Raw genomic sequence first — 17,918 nt, 5'->3', positions numbered from 1 at the left:
ATCTTCCAAACCACAACTTTTACATTTTAACACAAAAATTATCACTACATTTTATTTCACTTCCCAGTTTTTAAAACATTTTTCCTGCTGCCACTTCCACATTCCATGTTCGTCAAAAAATTCACAGGAAAAGGGAATGGTACAACCTTGTAGACAATAATTAAAAAAACCCAACCCCGTAACATTTTCTGTGCACTGTTCATTGAACCAGGTTATCCAAATTTAAATAACAGTCTGGAAGAACACAAATGAAGGCTTATGAAAGTTTCAACTTCAGTTCCATGGGGAAGGAATTGTGATGTTACTTGATGAAGTGGAAGGGTTGCTTGTCCAAATTTTCTTGCTTATTTGGAAATGTAAATGTCTAGACAGCTTCTACGAGATAAATGAAAATATTCAGACTACTTTTTGTACTTCAAAAGCGGTGTTCAAAATCCATGTTCATACTGGCTGTAATGGACTTATCCAGAAGTTTCTTTTTTGTTTGAACTAAACCTCTAATTCTTCCATTTAAAAAAAAGTTTTTAAAAGAGCTACTTGTTTTCATTGAAATTTTCCTTGGAGAAAATTCTTTCTTTTTCAGTCATACCTACTCAGTGAGAACTATGCTCCCATGGTTCTCAGAGGGTTTTAAAATATCCCACTGTTCTAAAAGCACGGAATACATGCTAATGAGCCTGAATCTCATTTATGACTGCATGTAAGAGACAAGGTAGCTTCATGTTATAATCTAATTTTAGCTAAGGCCAAATCACTTCTGAGAACAGTCAAAATCTGGCCTGCAGGGGCTACAGAGGAAGAGTCAATTCCTCTGAAAAATGTGGAGCTACCTGAACTAAGGGAAGGATTTTATCCATATAAAGATACTAACAGCACGTTAGCTCCTTAGTGGTTTTGAGACACATGCAGGCAAGCACAGGAAAGTACAGGGCTCTCCAATTACCTCCACAGTGGAAAGAAGAACTTAGCTCCATTTTAGTTATGACAAATAGACTAACATCAACACTTTAGAAGAAGGTGTGTCTTCACTTTGGGTTGCTCCACTCACTGTGTTTAAGGCAACAGGCTCAAAGCTGCTGGGCACAGCTCCTGTTGTCTTCATGTCTTGCTGCAAGAAGCAAGAAATCCCTTGAGCTGTACCTAGAATCAGAGAGCAAAAGCTAGAGGATACCATTGAGAGCTGTGGGAAAGCCACAAAGGTACAAACATGCACAAGATACAAACAGGGCTCTACCTGAGCGGCTTTGAAACAGAATTTTGAAAGTAAGATGGAGCTGTTAGCAGAGAAACTTCCATGGAGTTTGGGAAGAAGAAGATTCTCTGATATATCTGGGAGCCAACAAATACTGTTTTTCTAGAACATCAATGATCCCTGGTTTTATTATGTTTGAAGGCCCCTTCAATGCTGAGAGTTTTACTTGTAATTGTCTAAGCTATTACCTGCATTCAGTTTGGGATGAGTACCAGGTTTTCCACTTAATCAGGTACCTTGAAGACACCTTTCCTTGGGATGCTGGTAGTCCTCTTACTGGCAGAGCACACTAGGTGGGTTTCTCCCTGGGGTGCTGTGTGTGAACACCTGCATCTGTGAATTAGGAACAAGATTTTTCCTTGTGACTTCAAGCCCTTTTGGATTTGTCAGAGAAGAATTGTCATGTCTCTTCCTTGACAGTGCCTCAAAGCAAGACTTCTTTTCAGTGACTTTATTTCCTTTTCCAACAAAATAGATTGGATTTTAAAAGTACTGAATTTTAAAAGGTATGAGTTCATTTTAATCTACAGTGTTGTTTTAATGTGAATTGATAAAATGACAGGCCAAAAAGTAAGAAATGCTGTTTTCTCTTGCCTCTTTCATGCTAGATGAAGTGATCTAGGATCAGACCTGAGTCAAGAGTTAAATATTCTCTGCTCGATATGGATGCCATTAGGTGCCCTGCTGCCAGCTAAAATATAAAGAATAGGGATATTTATTATGTATATATATAACTGCTAGTCAGTTATCTGATGAGATTATATTGTTAAACTATACAAGGTAGAATTAAGTGCTTGTATATGTAATACTGAAAGCTTGTATTTCTAGGTCCCATATATTCCTGTACTATGTGCAGTTCTTTCCATCTTTTTAATAGAAAAGTGAAAGTTTGGCTGACAGCTGGTCCACTGGCAGAAAACAAAGTTGCACTGTTTCCTTGTACAGAGATTTTGGGGAGACGAGCAGTAACTGTGAAAAATTTAGCTTTGTTGAAAATCCAGTTGTTCAATGGGTAATATTCTATGGGAAATAATGCTTAAAGAAGTTTTTGGAGTTATGGTTGAAGCCCATCCTTCTCCTTCTTGGAGAAGGGGCAGTTAGTGAAGGATCCTGAAGAGTCTTGAAGAAGGATCCACAGGAAGCAAACATACCTGAGGAGGGAGACATAAATTGCAGTTTATGACCTAATTGTTAGTTTGTGTTGTTAAAACAAATCCTTACGTGGGAGGAGCTGAGTACAGTTGGTGTGAGGTGTGTCTGAGGCCAGGTTAGGTAAAGCAGGTGCTCCTTAGTGCAAGTGAAAAACAGCTGGGGGAGGAATGGAAGGGGTGCAGAGACTCTAATACTGTGTAACTTGGATATTGACCTGATGTCTGACGTCTGCCACGTATCCAGAGGGAAATTCAGTCACGTTAGCACAGGTGGAAGCCATCCCATGCCACGTCCTTGGGCGTGCGGGGCGGCAGCCACGGCCGCTCGGCATTCAGGCCCCGTGTGCCCGGGTTTGCTGCACGCCGACCGCCTGTTTAGGAAAAACAAATGAAACCCACAATTTAAAAGTGATTTGAGATGTGTATGTTGGTCCTGTGCGCTGAATAAAGGCGGGCCCTGAAAGGCAGGGAGGGAGTGTGCGGCCCAATAATTAGGGGCCCATTGTCATGCAGATGCAGAAGCGGGGGCTGCGCTGGGGGTCCGTGGGGAGCTGCGGAATGGATTTGCCGACGCTCAGGGGAGCGGCCGCAGGATGAAGGATGCTCGGTTAGCAAAGCTTCCCGTGCGGGATGCAAGAGATCCTGGGGGACGAGGGCTGCGGACTGAGCCTTGCATGGTGGGGTGCTGTCCATGTGCGTCGGTTCCCGGGACAGCACAAAAAGGCCTCCCAAGAGGGTCTGATGTTCAGAGGAGATAGCCCGGCTCCCGTAAGATCCAGCATCCTAAAGCCTCGCTTAAATAACTCCTTAAAGTTAATTACATGAAAACTTGCAGCGTGGTGTACAGGTTTACCTCATGGCTTAGGTATCAAAGCCATCCATGCCGAATGGTTTCATCGAGGAAAAAGTTGTTAAGATCTCAAAATGTGTTTGATACAGCAGTGTTTGCCAAAGAATACCCTTTTGGAGCTGCTGATTGTGCTCCACTCAGCTTTCACCAAGGAATGTTTCATACGTTTAACAAAACATAATTTAATCGGAATTATTCTATGCATATTCCTAAATTGTTTCAAAAGAACAAATGCAAACTAGGAAGAATCCATTATCTGAAGTTTAATTTTAATTATCTTTTTCTTTATTCATCTTTTTCCAAGTTTTTGGAAAGTCAGCAAATCAGAGTTGCCTTGGAAGCAGTTAATGGGGAATATTATCAGAGAAATCACACAAAAAGAAATAAAGTGTATTACAGAATATACATTTCTCATTCAGAATTAATCTCTGTAAATTTATAAACATCTAGTATATACCTTATGTTAGGATCAAACAATGGTGTACCCATTATTTTAAATGCCTTATCTAATATAAAACTTGGGTAATGCAACAGTTCCCTTGGAATGAGTGAAACTGTTTGCATGTTCTGACATGCTGCTAGAGATCTAAGAGTTACTTTTTTTCATATAAATTTATCCTTTTCAATGTCATTATTCCTAGGCATCACTCTGCTCCTGCTATGAGTGATATTTGCAGGGTTAATTGCCTTAAGTAGTAAGATGGTAGTTTAGGAAACATCATTATTTACATTTCCAAAATTCAGTCAATATCTTGAGAAAGTTTTGGCACTTCAGAACATTTAAGATTTAAAAAAATTATTTTAATTATTTTTTAAAAAAATTCTTACCATTCAAAACTTCTTTTTAAAAAAATGGTTCATGAATTCCTGAGAAATTCCTGATGAAATTACATAGCATTTTTTTTTTGTTTGTTTCTTAACAGATGAGGAAAAAGAAAATAATAGAGCATCAAAACCGCATTCAACTCCAGCTACACTGCAATGGTAAGATGCCTTTTAAAAAAATCAAGAAAATCTATTAGTGTTTTTAATGATGTGTTTTCCAGATGAAGAGAATAGAGCTCTTGGCCATCTTAGACAGTTCTAAAGATACTTTCACTGTAAGTGTTTAATGTGCCTGTTAGTAACCTGTACAGCATTTCTCAACAAATGTCTTATGGGATTTCTTTGAACAGAGGAAACCTCTGATAAAGTTTAGATTATCTACTTGGCATATATATTTGCCACCTTGCCAGCTGAATATTTGTGGTTTGTCATCATTGTTACATTCATTATAAAAAGAAAACTAGTACTGAGAATTTTTTTCAAGACTCACATTTGTTTCAGTGTCTGATGAAGCCCACCCTTACTGACTGTTTTACTGACATGAGATCTCTGTAATTTAATGTAGAAGACAACAAAAGGAAAGAGTTTGAGGTTTGATTAATTTGTCAAAATCCTCTTGCAAAGTCAGTGAGGAGAAAAAAAGGAAAGGTAATTAGGAAGAGGGAGAGGATAATTTGTGAGTTAGTCTACAGTGCTATAAAAAATAAACAAGTGCTGTTCCCTGTGATTTACAGATGTATTTTAGTCTGCATGTTCTGTAATGTGTACCTGTAATTCTGACATCCCTTGCTAGAGGTCATCTCTTAGACTTTTTTTGACTTTTGCCTTAATTTAGGTTTTTAACTCTTGTTTAGATTTCTTAATGTTGTAAGTGATCAAGTATCTTTCGGGAGGTTCCATGTATCTGGAGAACACAGCTCTGTTACAGAGAAGCCTCTGAGTATGCTTATCTGAAATTCCACAGTCCTCAGCTTGTTTTAAGCCTTTTTAAAGAAGGGCCTGTACCTAAAAGTACCTGAAGTACTTCTCGTAGTTTTCTGGATGAAAAGATAAGATTATTGGTAAAAAATGTGGGGTTTTTAAAGCAAAATGTTAGCAAAGTTCTTTCTCTGGTTCTGTCAATCTCTTGGGAGATTTCACTGAAAAAGCCAGCAAAGAACAATTCATTCAGTGTATTTTACTGTGTTTTCCTGCCTGTTAAATTACATGATTCTGTGAATCACGTAATGATTATGAATGCATAAAGATGATTCGGATTATTTCTTCTATATTTGCTTTTTAAAGTTGATTGGTGAGGTTTTTAGACTAAAAACCTCAAGGTCTGTGGGTCGATTTTGAATAGATTGCTGCCAGTAGTCAGAAGCTTAAAGACACTTTCCATGCAAGCAACGAGACGGACAAATATAAATAAAGCCATGTAGTTTGGAGCTATTGTTTCTTTGTACCTATTTGTATCACAGAAGTCCTGTTTTTCAGAAGTTCAAGAAAAGTGAATGACTTTTCTTTAACAGACTCTCAGGAAAGGAAGTGGCTACAGACAGAAAATTTATAATAATGAAATGTCATAGTGGTATTTTATTATTTTTCGTTATTCACTCCCACAACTTCAACACAGTTCAAAAAGGAGACTAAAGAACTATCTAGCTAAAATAAAATAGCAAGCAGGTCTTACCAGTCCCAGATTCAGAGCAGTGTTTATTTTGCAGTGAAGTCAGTTAAGAGTCTTTTCCACTGGAGCAAATAATGTGGTAGCCAAGAAGCCAGCATTAACTAGAACATCCAGTGATACTGTTCCCAACAGAAAACAGGCAAATACTGTCAACAGTCTTTTGCCAAATACTTTCAAGCTTCATCAGTCAAAAAGGTTAGTAAATCCTTAAACTCCTGGGATATTGAGCCCTGCTGGAATGTACTGTGCACACTAATGCTTATTCAGCAGTGTTTGCAGTAGAATCATAGAATTTTGGTTCTGAAAAGGCTGCTTACAGCCTTCTTCCTTTCTCTCTTGGTAGTGTACTGGCTTTACTACCTGTCTGTGGTATTATGTTTCTTGCATGTTGAGGTAGGTCAAATATTCTCCCCTTTGAGTCTTCTGGAGCATCTGCAATTTCCTCCATTCATTTTCCCCAAAAAATTCCATGAGGTAACAGAAAGCAAGTAAGTTTCCATGTTTAAAATCTTTAGCTGCTGTCAAACTGAATTATACAATTGGCTAATTTAATAACAGGCATGTAGGTAAAAAGTTTCCCAGCTTACTAGCCATACCCACAGAACAGTTTTCTGGTAGTTTCCATATGCTTTTCAACATATGTACTGCAGCTTTGAATTGGTATTTCCTGGAGAAATTGATATACTAAGTAAAATGAGAAGCTCAAAAGTTACAGTCAAACTGCTAAAGTAGCAAGCTCATTTTGTGTGAAGATGAGCATTTTCCACTGTTTGGGAAGTCAGACACATTAGCATCAGGTTATTTGTACTGCAGTAGCACCCAGCAACCCGTGGGTTGGTAAACTGCTGTGATCAGCACTGTAGAAGTGCTGCACTGAGTACTTCCTGAAGGTGTAGCTTTCCATGTTGGACAGTTTTGCCTGCTCAGGCATGGTGGTCAAACATTGGCCAACAAGTAAGTGCCACACCAGCTGCTCGCTCACTTCTTCCCCTTCCCTGCTCCCAGTGGGATAGGGAGAAGAGTTGGAAAAAGGTAAAACCCATGGGCTGAGATAAGGACAGATGAATAATTAAAGTAAAACAAGATGATAATAATAATAATAATAGTAGTGTTAATGAAAAGGAAAAAGAGTAATAAACCCCAAGAAAAACAAGTGATGCACAGTGCAGTTGCTCACCACCTGCTGACCAAGGCCCAGCCCATCCCCGAGCAGTGATCAGCACCTCAGCCAACTCCCCCCAGATTATATGCTGAGTATGATATTCCATGGTATGGAGTATTCCTTTGGCCTGTTCAGGGCAGCTGTCCTGGTTGTGGGCACCCCCAGCTTCTTGTGCTCCTCTCTGGCACAGCGTGGGAGACTGGACAGTCCTTGACTTAGGGTAAGCACAACTTAGCAACACCTAAAACATCAGTGTGTTCTCAACATTACTCTCATACTAAACCCAAAACACAGCACAGTGCCAGCCAATAGGAAAAAAAATAACCCTTTCCCAGCCAAAAGCAGAGCATCAGGCCTCACAACAAGTATTTGCACACGCAGCGAAGAATAAAAAATGTATCTGAATATTCCTTGGGCAAGCATGTGTCCTGTCTTCTGACAACAATCTCTGGGCTGGATTCTAGAGGTGGAAGTGGTGGGGTAAATTATAGGCCAGTTTTCAGGATACAGTACCAAACCACCCTTGTTCTGGCAAATGGACACCTCACAATTGTCTACAGCATCTGGTGTCTGCCAAGTTAAAACTGGTCATGTTTGTACTGGTAGATGCTACTACCATTTAGAGATAGTGAAGGCAATGGAGTGTTGGAAAACAGAAACTGAGGAAATGTCAGCTGCAATGGAAGAGGAGAGGAAGAAAGCATAGTGTCATACATGAAATCCCTAATTAGCTTGGTCTTTGCATATTAAGTGCTTTAGTTAATTAATTTTGAGTTAAATCTTTTTAAATTGAATGTTAAAATTAACCCATCAGCCCAGGTACCAAAAATCAAGTTCCATTAACCACTTGTACACCATGAGAGTTATCTTTCCTGTGTTTACTGTATACTTTTACAAGTGTTTTAAGATGTGTTGGATGTATTTTTTTTGGTGTTTTTACTTGTACTTTGGTTCCAAGGCAAATTTCCAAAAAAACCTCAGTTCTTAACAGCCAGCAGCTATTTTTAGCCCCATAGCCACCATCCTGTAGGCAAGTACCATAGCAACCTGAATTTTAATGACCCTTATCTCAACTAATACCACCTCTCTGACAAGGATGAGCCATTGGTGGACAGAGATAATCTGTCAAAGGGAAAACACCAATCACTTTAAACCAAAGGGGCGGGCTGTGGGCGGGCTGTGGGCAGACTGGGGCGGAGCAAAGGCACTATAAAACAATGGGGCAGACAGAGACACGCCCCTTTCTCTCCAGCCTTGCTGGCGTGGAGGTCAGTGCTGGGAAAGCCTACTCCTATTAAGGAGCCTTTAGAAATATTTTTTTTCTTTTGGACCAGCCAAAAGCCAGCCTCGCACTGTAAGCCCTTTTTCTCTACCTGAGGTCCAGTGCTGTTTCAGCCAGAAGATCTAAAATCCCTGCGCTCCTGGGGCATACCATCTATCGAGCCATAGGATCCCAAATTTTTAATTTTTTTTTCACTTTTCTGTTTTCAGTAAATTATTTTAATTTTTAACTAAGAGTTGTCTCATTTCTCACACATAGCAAAGACATAAGGGAAATATGTACTTTTTTTTTGCATGGTTCATATTGCCATCAACTTTTTTAGTTATTCCTTTTCTGGCATCTTGCTGAAAAGGGCAAGTTATATCAATCCCATGGGGAGCTATCCTTAATGTTTGTGCCTTTTCAAAGGTGAAATATGTTGAACATTTTAAATGTGGAAGATGAAGAACAGCTGAAGAAGCCAAGAATCGTGTCTGGATGACTGTCAGCCTGGCTAAATAGCCTTTTCCTGGAAACAGGAATGATGCTTTTGTTTTGTTTCATTGATGATACAAAATGAAGTGAAAGGCCTGGTAAATGTAGCATTACTGCCAAATACATCATAATTGAGGAAACTGCCAAATACATCATAATTTGGGAAGCTACATGAGCTTGAATTTAACTGTTAAGGCATGAATATAGCAATACCTAGTATTCTGTGCTTATCCCATGATCCTGTGCTCATTATCATCTGTAAAGCTATAGCTTGGCTCTGAAATGCACGTGTTTATTTCAGGGGTGAACTGGTTGACCAAGGTGTAAGTGTGAAACTTTATTTTGCTTCATTTTGGTGTGTGTGCGTACTTCCACGAACACGGAATTATTCAAAGTACAGGTAACCTAATCCCCTGCAGTTTGGTGGCTTCCAGTGTAGGTACTCTGAATAATAACAGTACTGTGAAGCTAAAGTCAACAAAACTATTCTATTTTCTGCAACATTTATAAAAAGAATTTAAAAAGAGGAAGGTAACACATAGCTAGGGAATGGATTCTCCCCAGATTCATACTTTCTTATACAATGTTATACTCCATCAAAATTAACATGTTCCAGAATCTTCTGTGTGATTAACAGTGGTTAACATCACAGTTGTTCTGTAGTCTTGAGATATAAAAATAAATCTTTAACAACACTACAGACATGACTCTGATACAGAATAACCTCATTTAATCTAGAGCTATGTAAGTGTATATGGAGGGAAGCAGTAACAGGGACAGATAAACTCTCATTCCTGTGGAAGGATTAGGGACTTTATTCCTATACTGTAGTGGTACAAAAGGTCTCATTGTGAACTACTGGATTTCACAGGGCTTTATTACAACATTTAAAATGTTTATATATATATATATATTTATATATACTTATATTTTGTAACTGGTAATGTTTTGTTAGGTTGAATATTGCATTCATTATTTTTCTACAATACTCTAGAATGAAGCTGGATTCAAAATATGATAAAGTTGTTAAATAAAAGACAGGAAAATAAAAGAAGTGGAGCAAGATGGGTTTTTGATCATTAAAAAAAAGTTCAGGTATAATGGGGCATTGTTCAGTGTCAGACTAATGACTCTCTGTGAAAGAGAGGAGAAAAAGAGAAAAATTCATCAGATATGAAGAGAAATAATTAACTGCTTTTCTTTCTGTCCTGTCTTGGTCACGGAAGCTGACATTCCAATTAGCAGCTATAGTATACAAACGAACTCTCCAGGTTTTGAAAGGAGGTTTTGTTAGAGCACTATGAAATTGAGGAAAGATGCCATGATGATATTTCTGTAGAAACCAGGGAAGAATAGATGTTGCCCATACAAACTGATTCCATTCATCTAGCCGGATATCTTATTAAAATAGTTTGCAGTCACAAATGATTACGATAACTGAAATGGAAGGTAGGTAGGGCCTGAAAAAGGCAATGAGGGAGAGAAACTAGATATTTGGAAGGTATTCTACAGTCATCAAATGGCAGGGGATTATTTGCTGTAAAACTGCAAGCTTTTTGATTATTATTTTGATAATAATTATTTTGGTTATTATTATTTGCTGTAAAACTGCAAGTATTTATTTTTTAATACAATTAAGAGGAAGTTGCACCTAACTTCTTCCCTTACTCAGCAAGGCAGACAAGCACACATTTAACTGTAGTTGACTATGACTGACACCATCAATGACAAGATTAATTATGGTTTAATGTTAAGTGTGTATGTAAATATCTCCTGAACATTTTTGGGTCAGCAATCATAAAAATGGCATTTCAAAGGAATGTTTCTTCTAATCTTTAGATTTATCATTAGACCAGCTTAAAGCTTTAAAGATAAAGCATATGCCTACTCATACATTTGACATATAATTTAAAATTTTATTGTTGTATATTTGCATGTATAAACAAATGATGATTGTTTCTAAAAGGTAGAAGAGGATGTTATTTCACTGGGTTTTTTTTCATCATTGTATTCAGATTGTGGTTTCTTTTTGTTTTTTCACTTTGCCCATGAACAATAGCAAGAAAATATTACACAATAAGATTTTGTGGACACTCTTGTCTATTTGCAAATTACTTGCTTTAGCCACACCTGCTTCCTCAAGGTAAGCAATTTTGCAGCAGGACAGGAGTGAAAAGAGTGTGATGAACCAAAGGTGATGTGTTCTGTAAAGAAGGAGAGCATGCTTCCCCTTAGTGAATATTTACTGTTTCATAGTTGGACATATATGTGTTTACTGCAGGATGCTTTCAGGGTATAACAGATTGCTGAGAACTCAGAGCCTATGGTTTTGATAGCAAGTATGAACCAAGTGAAGCAAGCAAGTATTATGGGAGTGAATTGGAAGGAGCTCTTAGGAACAGAGCAGAGAAAATTTAGTAGACAAGTGAAAGTCAGCATGTTTGGCCTTAAAAGGTGAAGCTTTGTATACTGTTTACCATACAGGACATCCAACATACTTGCAGTTCTCTCTGTTTGATATTTGCTCTTTAAGGCTGGAGGAGAACTATGAGATTGCAGAAGGTGTTTGCATTCCTCGAAGTGCTCTCTACATGCATTACTTGGACTTCTGTGAGAAAAATGACACACAACCTGTTAATGCTGCCAGCTTTGGGAAGGTAAGTCTAAACTGCAGTATGACACCTTAAAATCTCACCTGGTTCAGGTGAATTTGTATTATTGAAAAGAATTAAATCTTCTTATACTGTTAGAGACAAAGGTATATGAATGAAATCTCTTGTGTATTCAAGTTATTGGACAAAGGCTAAGATTTTAAGTATTTTGATGGTTGGAATAATTTCTAACCATGGATAGGCTCCAGAGAGTGTCAGTTTCCAGCCAAGATGACAGTGACATGGTACACAGTATTGGCAGTTAAAGTTGGATTGGAAGTGGAATACAAGCCAGTGTAAACACATCTTCATTATGACCTGCACTGCTTAAACAAACATGTAATTTTTAAAAACGGAAGGGTAAAATTGAATTCTAGAGCTAATCTGTGCTGTTCTTGCAAGCATGATATGGAGATCTCTGAGTTAATGATATCAAATGATGTGGCAAATTCACCTGGTGGAGTACAATGCCTCCAGATATGAAAGTCCAGAAAGCATCTAGCTGCTTTTGTGAGCACTGCAGGTACAGGGTGCCCAGTTATCCAAGTTATCTTTTCACTGATTCCTTGTGCTTCCCTTTCTAATCCTGCTGTAGTAGGAGCCACTGAGGTTAACTCCAGCTTCACAGTGGAGATGCACTCTTAGCACAGACACAGCTGTGCATCATCTGGTGTGAGCAGTAAAGCTCTTATGCTCCACACCAACAGCAGATGTTAATAGATGGCTAGAAGGTTACATAAAGTTTGTATTTTGGATTTACTGGTCAGGTGATATTTTCTTCTCAGTGAAAAACAGGATGATATTTAAAACTGAAATTCTACTGTAAACTGTGTCACAAGCCTTCAAAACTTGTCAGTTGTGGAAAAAAACCCCAAAGTGTACAGTTTGTCACTGCTTTTGAAATGCTTGCAAGCATGAATCTGAAGCCAATTGTCCCGCAAGCTGTTCTCTTTTAGTGTTTGCAACATTTGTTCTATAGAAGTGCTGGGTATTCAAAGAAGGAAAAATGCTTCTAGGGTAAGTGCCTGTGTAAAGAGTAGGTGAAGAATATATTTAATGAGGTGACGTTTTCTATAGTGCATCTTTAGGCAGGCAGTTTGGCAAGGAAAGTAAAGTGTACCATGTTGTAACATTATTATGTTTGTTGTGTCTTGAAGACCTGCATGGCTCAGTAGATTCTGTGTCAGGTTTCTGTTTAAATACACTACAGAAGTGTGAGTGAAGTTGTTCAATGTACATATTATTGCTACCAAGTGGTAAGTATAGTGGCAACATGTAATTTAGGAACAGTGAAAATAAGAAACATTTCATGCAGGCTCACGTATTTGGAACATGGCTCAAACTTACACAATGCTACTTCTGCTAAAAACTTCTGTATATTGTAGAGAGTAAATATTCCAGAATTATTCCATCAGAACATAAATTTACCAGGGATTCTACCATTTATCAGTATGTGGCAGTTTTGTTACACTGTTTAATACTTCATCCCCCTTCTCTCCTGCCTCTCATACATAGACCTGTTCATTGGTAGGAATCTCTTGACCTAGCAGGACAGGAACTATGACTTCCACCCAAAAATCGTGGCATTCCAATATGTTTTTCATGTGCTGTGGTCCAAGTGTTTTCCTCTTGGTTGCAATAGAGTTCTGAAGCAGTGATGCGTGAAATTTTTACCTTTTTGTGGAGAGGAAGGAAGCCCTACATCATGGTACTGTTTCACACTAGTACTTTGGGTGGCCATTACTTTTGCCTCTGGGAACTGGCACTTCTGCACTGGTATGTCCAGGAACTTCTGACAACAGTGGGGCAAATATTGACATGAAATCAGCTTCTCCATCTGCAGAACCTGAGCAGACCCCACTGATTCTTTCCAGCCTGTTACTGCTAACAAAATGTACTGCACAGGCATGAAGATCTGCAAGGCACATCTCCATTCTCTCAACAGCTTGCAGCCAGCTTCTCCTTTGGAGCAGGTACATGGATGTAGTTTTAGCCAACGTTTGTTATTATGTGACTTACATATCGTATTGGCAAGGTGAACTGCAAAAATGTCTTGGAGGCAGTTGAAGCAGTGCAGTGAAATAGGTGCTATTTAAGGAATTCTGAACTTAGCTGCTGAAACAGAAACCTTGGACATGTTTGTCTTCATTGGGAAACATCAGGAGCCCTGCAGCTGTCATCTCCTCCAGAGAAAGGAGATAGTTGTTCTGTGAAACTGTAGACAGTTCACCTTTCAGTAGACCACACTGAATTTATAATTCATCTCTGAACTTTAGCTCTGTGGGCAATGTTAAATATTCAGGCTTTTTCTTTAACAGACTGGTAGTTTTTAGATAGATGTGGAGTTCAGCACATTAAAACAAACTGTAAGAAGTAACAGTGTTTCCTATTAAATTTCTAGGACAAGGACTGAACATCAGACTGGTAATATTGCATTAATGAAACCAAAATTGGTCTGGGGAATAGAGAGATTAACAGAGAGACAGTAATACAGACTGTTTTCTGAGGAAGCCAAGCTAATAGCAATTAAAGGAACAAGAAGACCAAAGAAGAGAAATACTGTATAAATAAACACTTCTTAAAAAGCAACCTGTACTCCTAAGCCACATAAAGTATATATAAAATTAGGAATACTCTAGCATGGCTATTAATAGATATATTCTCATATGACAAAGGGAGCTGTAACTTTGTTAGTCAAGATTTTAGTGTTTCACTCACTCATTTAGCATGCAAAAATGCCAGTTTTATCTATACCAGCATTTGCCAATGTGCTGTGCTACCTAGCCTGTCATTACAGTACTTTTTATTGTCTGCAAAAGACAGGACCCAGCATTCTTTTATATACCTTAACTAAATAGTAATTAGGAAGGGCCCTGTGAATTTGCTGGTTATAGCTCAGCATTAAGTGGAGAGTTCAGTGTTAAACTCCTCCTCTTACTGTAGACAGCCAAGCATTTTATATTTTGATTTCGTGCAAAAGTGAGGCAGAATAAGTGAAAATGTTCCATGGAAGCAGTGAGAAGACAGGGAGGTACAGTGAGGCAGGGCAGGTGTGTCACCGAGTTATTAACAATCAAATGTTGCATATGAGAACAAGCTCTCTCACAGTGGACGTGTTTAGACTTTGAATTAGTCTTCAGGCAGAAGGAGTGAAAGCCCTGTTGCTGAGGTCACTTAAAAAGGACGGCAGCCTTGTGCCCCTCAGCCCTGTGCTGCGAATGCCTTGGGCTCTGCTCCGGGACCTTGGGGATTTGGAGAGCAGTTTAAGGTGTTTCCAGCTGCAAGTTCTGCCACTGCCTGCTGCAGGGAAGGTTGTGCAGATGTATCTTTGTTTTGGGTTTTACCTGAGCAACATGTTGACATAAAATGCTGGTGATAATTAACACACTGAGCAAAGAATTATGGTGGATGATGACTCTCACATCTCATTCTTATGGGGTTTCATTGCAAAAACTAAATCATTTTGGATAAGGGCCTTCACCAAATCAAGTAAAAAGCAGGAGTGTTTTGAGCGTTTCCAAAGCCCTCAGTAGCTGTTGTGGTGGGGGGGTGCCATAAGGCTCTCCTGGCTCTACCATTCTGCCCAGCTGCTAGCTGTGTTGGCAGGTCTTTGAGCTTCTCTTTCACTTTTATTTCCAACACTGATTTTTGTTCTTGTTTCTTTTGTGACCATGTACACTGTTTTCTTAGTCAAGACCCTCGAAGATGTAATCTTCCTCATCTGCAGCGATCTCTCCCATCCTCCGTGTCCTCAGTTCACTGCCTTAAATTTACTGTGCAGTGCTAATTCCCCTGCCGGGCCCTGCCATATCTCTCCCCCAGAACAGAATGACTGACTCGTGGTGAAACCACTTTGCATCCTCATGAAGCTGAGCTCTTCCCAACTCCCATGTGCCCCCTGGAGGATAAATACTTTCCTCGTCTGGTTCGGTGTTTTTTTTTTTTTGTTTGTTTGTTTGTTTTTTTTTTTTACCTTTGGGGCTTTCCTGCCATGTCTTTTGAGAAGCAATAATAAATTAATGTTTGAAAAGGAAAACGGAGGTTGATGGCGCTTCTTAGGGTGGTTCTTCCCCAATCTGAGGTCCTTTTACATCATTTTGGCATCTTAAAGAGGCTTAACACGCTCACACAAATTTTGTTGCTTTGTGACTGGCTTTGCTGTAAGCGAAAATTACATTCCAATTAATGCATTTCATTAGATAAAGGGCAAAGTCCACAATAGACTTGTAATATTGGTTAGGAAAGAACCCTTTTTCCCCAATAGTTTACTTTGCTCCAGGGAGGTACAAGCTGTACCAGCCAGATTCCTTTTTCATCACAATGTACTGTCTCTATGCCCAGAAGTTTTGCTGGCAGGACTGCCCCTCCAAGCATGACTAGGATAAATAGGATTTACAGTTTCTTGCTGTCATACTGTATGATTTTAATGTTTGAAAAGGACAGACAAAACCTTTATTAAAACCTCATTGATAATGACATTGTGATGTGATTGCATTCTGGTTTGTCTTTGTATTGAAATGCACCTATCAGGAAATTGCCTGCTGTTGTTCATAAGGAGATACTTCTCCTGAAGATGTGTTTTTTATTTCTTTACTCTCAATTTGCTCTTAAGTAACCTCAATAGTAACTGGTATAGCAAAGCCAAATTTACTCTTAGTGCTCTCTTCTGATAGATTAAAACAGCATTTGCTTTATTATGAGCAATTTCTACAACACTGAATACAAAAATAGAACTGGGGAAAAAAATCAATGTAAATCCGAGGATGTGATTTCTCTTATTGCATTGAATCAGTCTGTCAGTGCTATCTGAGCAGTCCCTGCTTTTCCTTCATCCCTTTTTAACAGCTAGGATTCCTGACTGAAGGACACTTAACACCAGTATGAGTTTTCTTCCCAATTCAGAACCTTCTAGGCCAAGCTTCTCTGATGAGACCATAATAACACAAGTACTGCAGAAGCAGTCATGCTGGTGTGGGGAACGGTGATCCTACAGTGTAGTCAGAAAGGTCATTGCTCCCTTGGCTCTACTGCACTCATTGTTGCTGACTACTGCCTTTTTCTCCTTGAGCCTGGGGAGTAAGAAAACCAGGGAGGACACCTCAGTTTCTCTGGAGTGACTTTTCCTTTCCCAATCCCCTATAGCAATGGGATTTTTAGTGGCTTTGCCACTTCAAGCATCTGGCTTCCAGTTAGGCCTTAAGCATGGAGTGGCCCCTGGGCTGCTTTACCTCACGCCTTGTCAACACGTCCCAGAGGCTGTGCTTACAGCACAGGGTCTGCCAGAGTGCGGGGATCCTGGCGCTCAGCCTTTTCCCACACATAGGCTGGGTGATGGCAGGCAGTGTGCTGGCACCAGTACAGAGCAGGGGGAGTTGTGCAGGGTTTTAGATCTGCTTGGCTTCAGCAAGTCAGCACCAAAAGTGGCCACAGCTCAGCTAAGGATCTGAGGCAGAACACTCAGTGTTTGCAGCTTTGTTGGGACGCAGTAATCTGTTTGATTGTGCCTTAGGCTGATTTCCATCTGGCCAGAGGAACTGCTGAAGGAGGATATTGTTTTACATAGATGAATTTGAGGAGAGGTCTCACAAGCTTCACTAAAGAGTCCAGTTCAGTTGGAGCTCCTCACAGAATCTAATCTCCATAGCAGGCAGGGTTGGGCACAGGTTTTTCTGCCTTGCTTTGCAATATCAGTAGAGATGTATCAGTGCTAGAAACAAGTTTTTATCCTACAGCTAGACCATGCCCTATTCAAAAACTTGGGAAAGTAAGTAGAGAGAAATGGGAAAGTTATTGAATCTAAATAGGCAACAGATCTGCGGTCAAGAGTACCGAGCCTGAACATTGCAATCTTCCCTCCTGGCCATGCAAGTAAGCAACCAAGGGGTAGAGAAGGCATAGACACAGTCACACCTCTTCTGCTTTTGTTTGCACAGCTTGGTGGATTTCAGAGACAGAAATGGTGTTTTGGACTACTTTGATTATGCTCTTTCCAATCAGTGGGTGCAGGTTTTCTTGACCATTTCCTCAAGACTATAGGTTGTTGAATCAGCCCCAAGACATCTTTGAGCTAAAAGGACCCTCTTAACACAGGTGTTAATATAACAGGCTGCCTCAGAGCAGGATTTTGAAAACCACTGAAGCTGATGGGGAAACCCTGGAATGATCCAGCTGGAAAAGTAATGGGTCAAAGATGAATGAGCCAAAAATCCTTACAAGATCGAGGACATCAGTATTGCTTGTGTTTCACAGCAATGAGAATAAGGAAAGCATCTCTCTGTGAGAATAAAGCTGTGTTAGGTATCACTGATTTCTTTGCGGCTACCATGGCAAAGAGTATTAAGACTGAAACACCACAACAGAAGTTAGTAAATAAACACACATCTTCTATACCTGACTTCATAAAAGAAAAGCATGCTGTCTAGATATGGGACCTGAAACCTGAATAAACAGAACCAGGCCCTGTTATGAAGAATTATTATGGGAGGAAAGAGAATGTATTCCATGGTATGCAGAATCTCTCTAGAACCTCATAGAACTAGCAAGTGCAGAACCTGGAATCCATTTCTCATTCTGGCAGTGTGCAATTGCTGGGTTGCAACTTA

At 39.4% G+C, this 17,918-nt stretch overlaps 1 protein-coding gene across 1 annotated transcript in view; it reads left to right on the top strand.

Moving 5' to 3' along the window:
• The window catches only part of RFX4 (regulatory factor X4), a 78,960-nt gene that overhangs the window by 14,048 nt on the left and 46,994 nt on the right, over nucleotides 1–17,918 (top strand). Inside the window, exons 4-5 of the mRNA XM_069003954.1 lie at nucleotides 4,177–4,237; nucleotides 11,199–11,322. Coding sequence (XP_068860055.1) covers nucleotides 4,177–4,237; nucleotides 11,199–11,322 — 185 coding nt within the window. The remainder of the gene's footprint in view (nucleotides 1–4,176; nucleotides 4,238–11,198; nucleotides 11,323–17,918) is intronic.

The sequence above is a fragment of the Aphelocoma coerulescens genome, chromosome 1A, assembly GCF_041296385.1.
Source record: "Aphelocoma coerulescens isolate FSJ_1873_10779 chromosome 1A, UR_Acoe_1.0, whole genome shotgun sequence".
Lineage (NCBI taxonomy): Eukaryota > Metazoa > Chordata > Aves > Passeriformes > Corvidae > Aphelocoma > Aphelocoma coerulescens.
The sequence above is the reverse complement of the archived record's forward strand: the minus strand, read 5'-3'. Positions and strand labels throughout refer to the sequence as shown.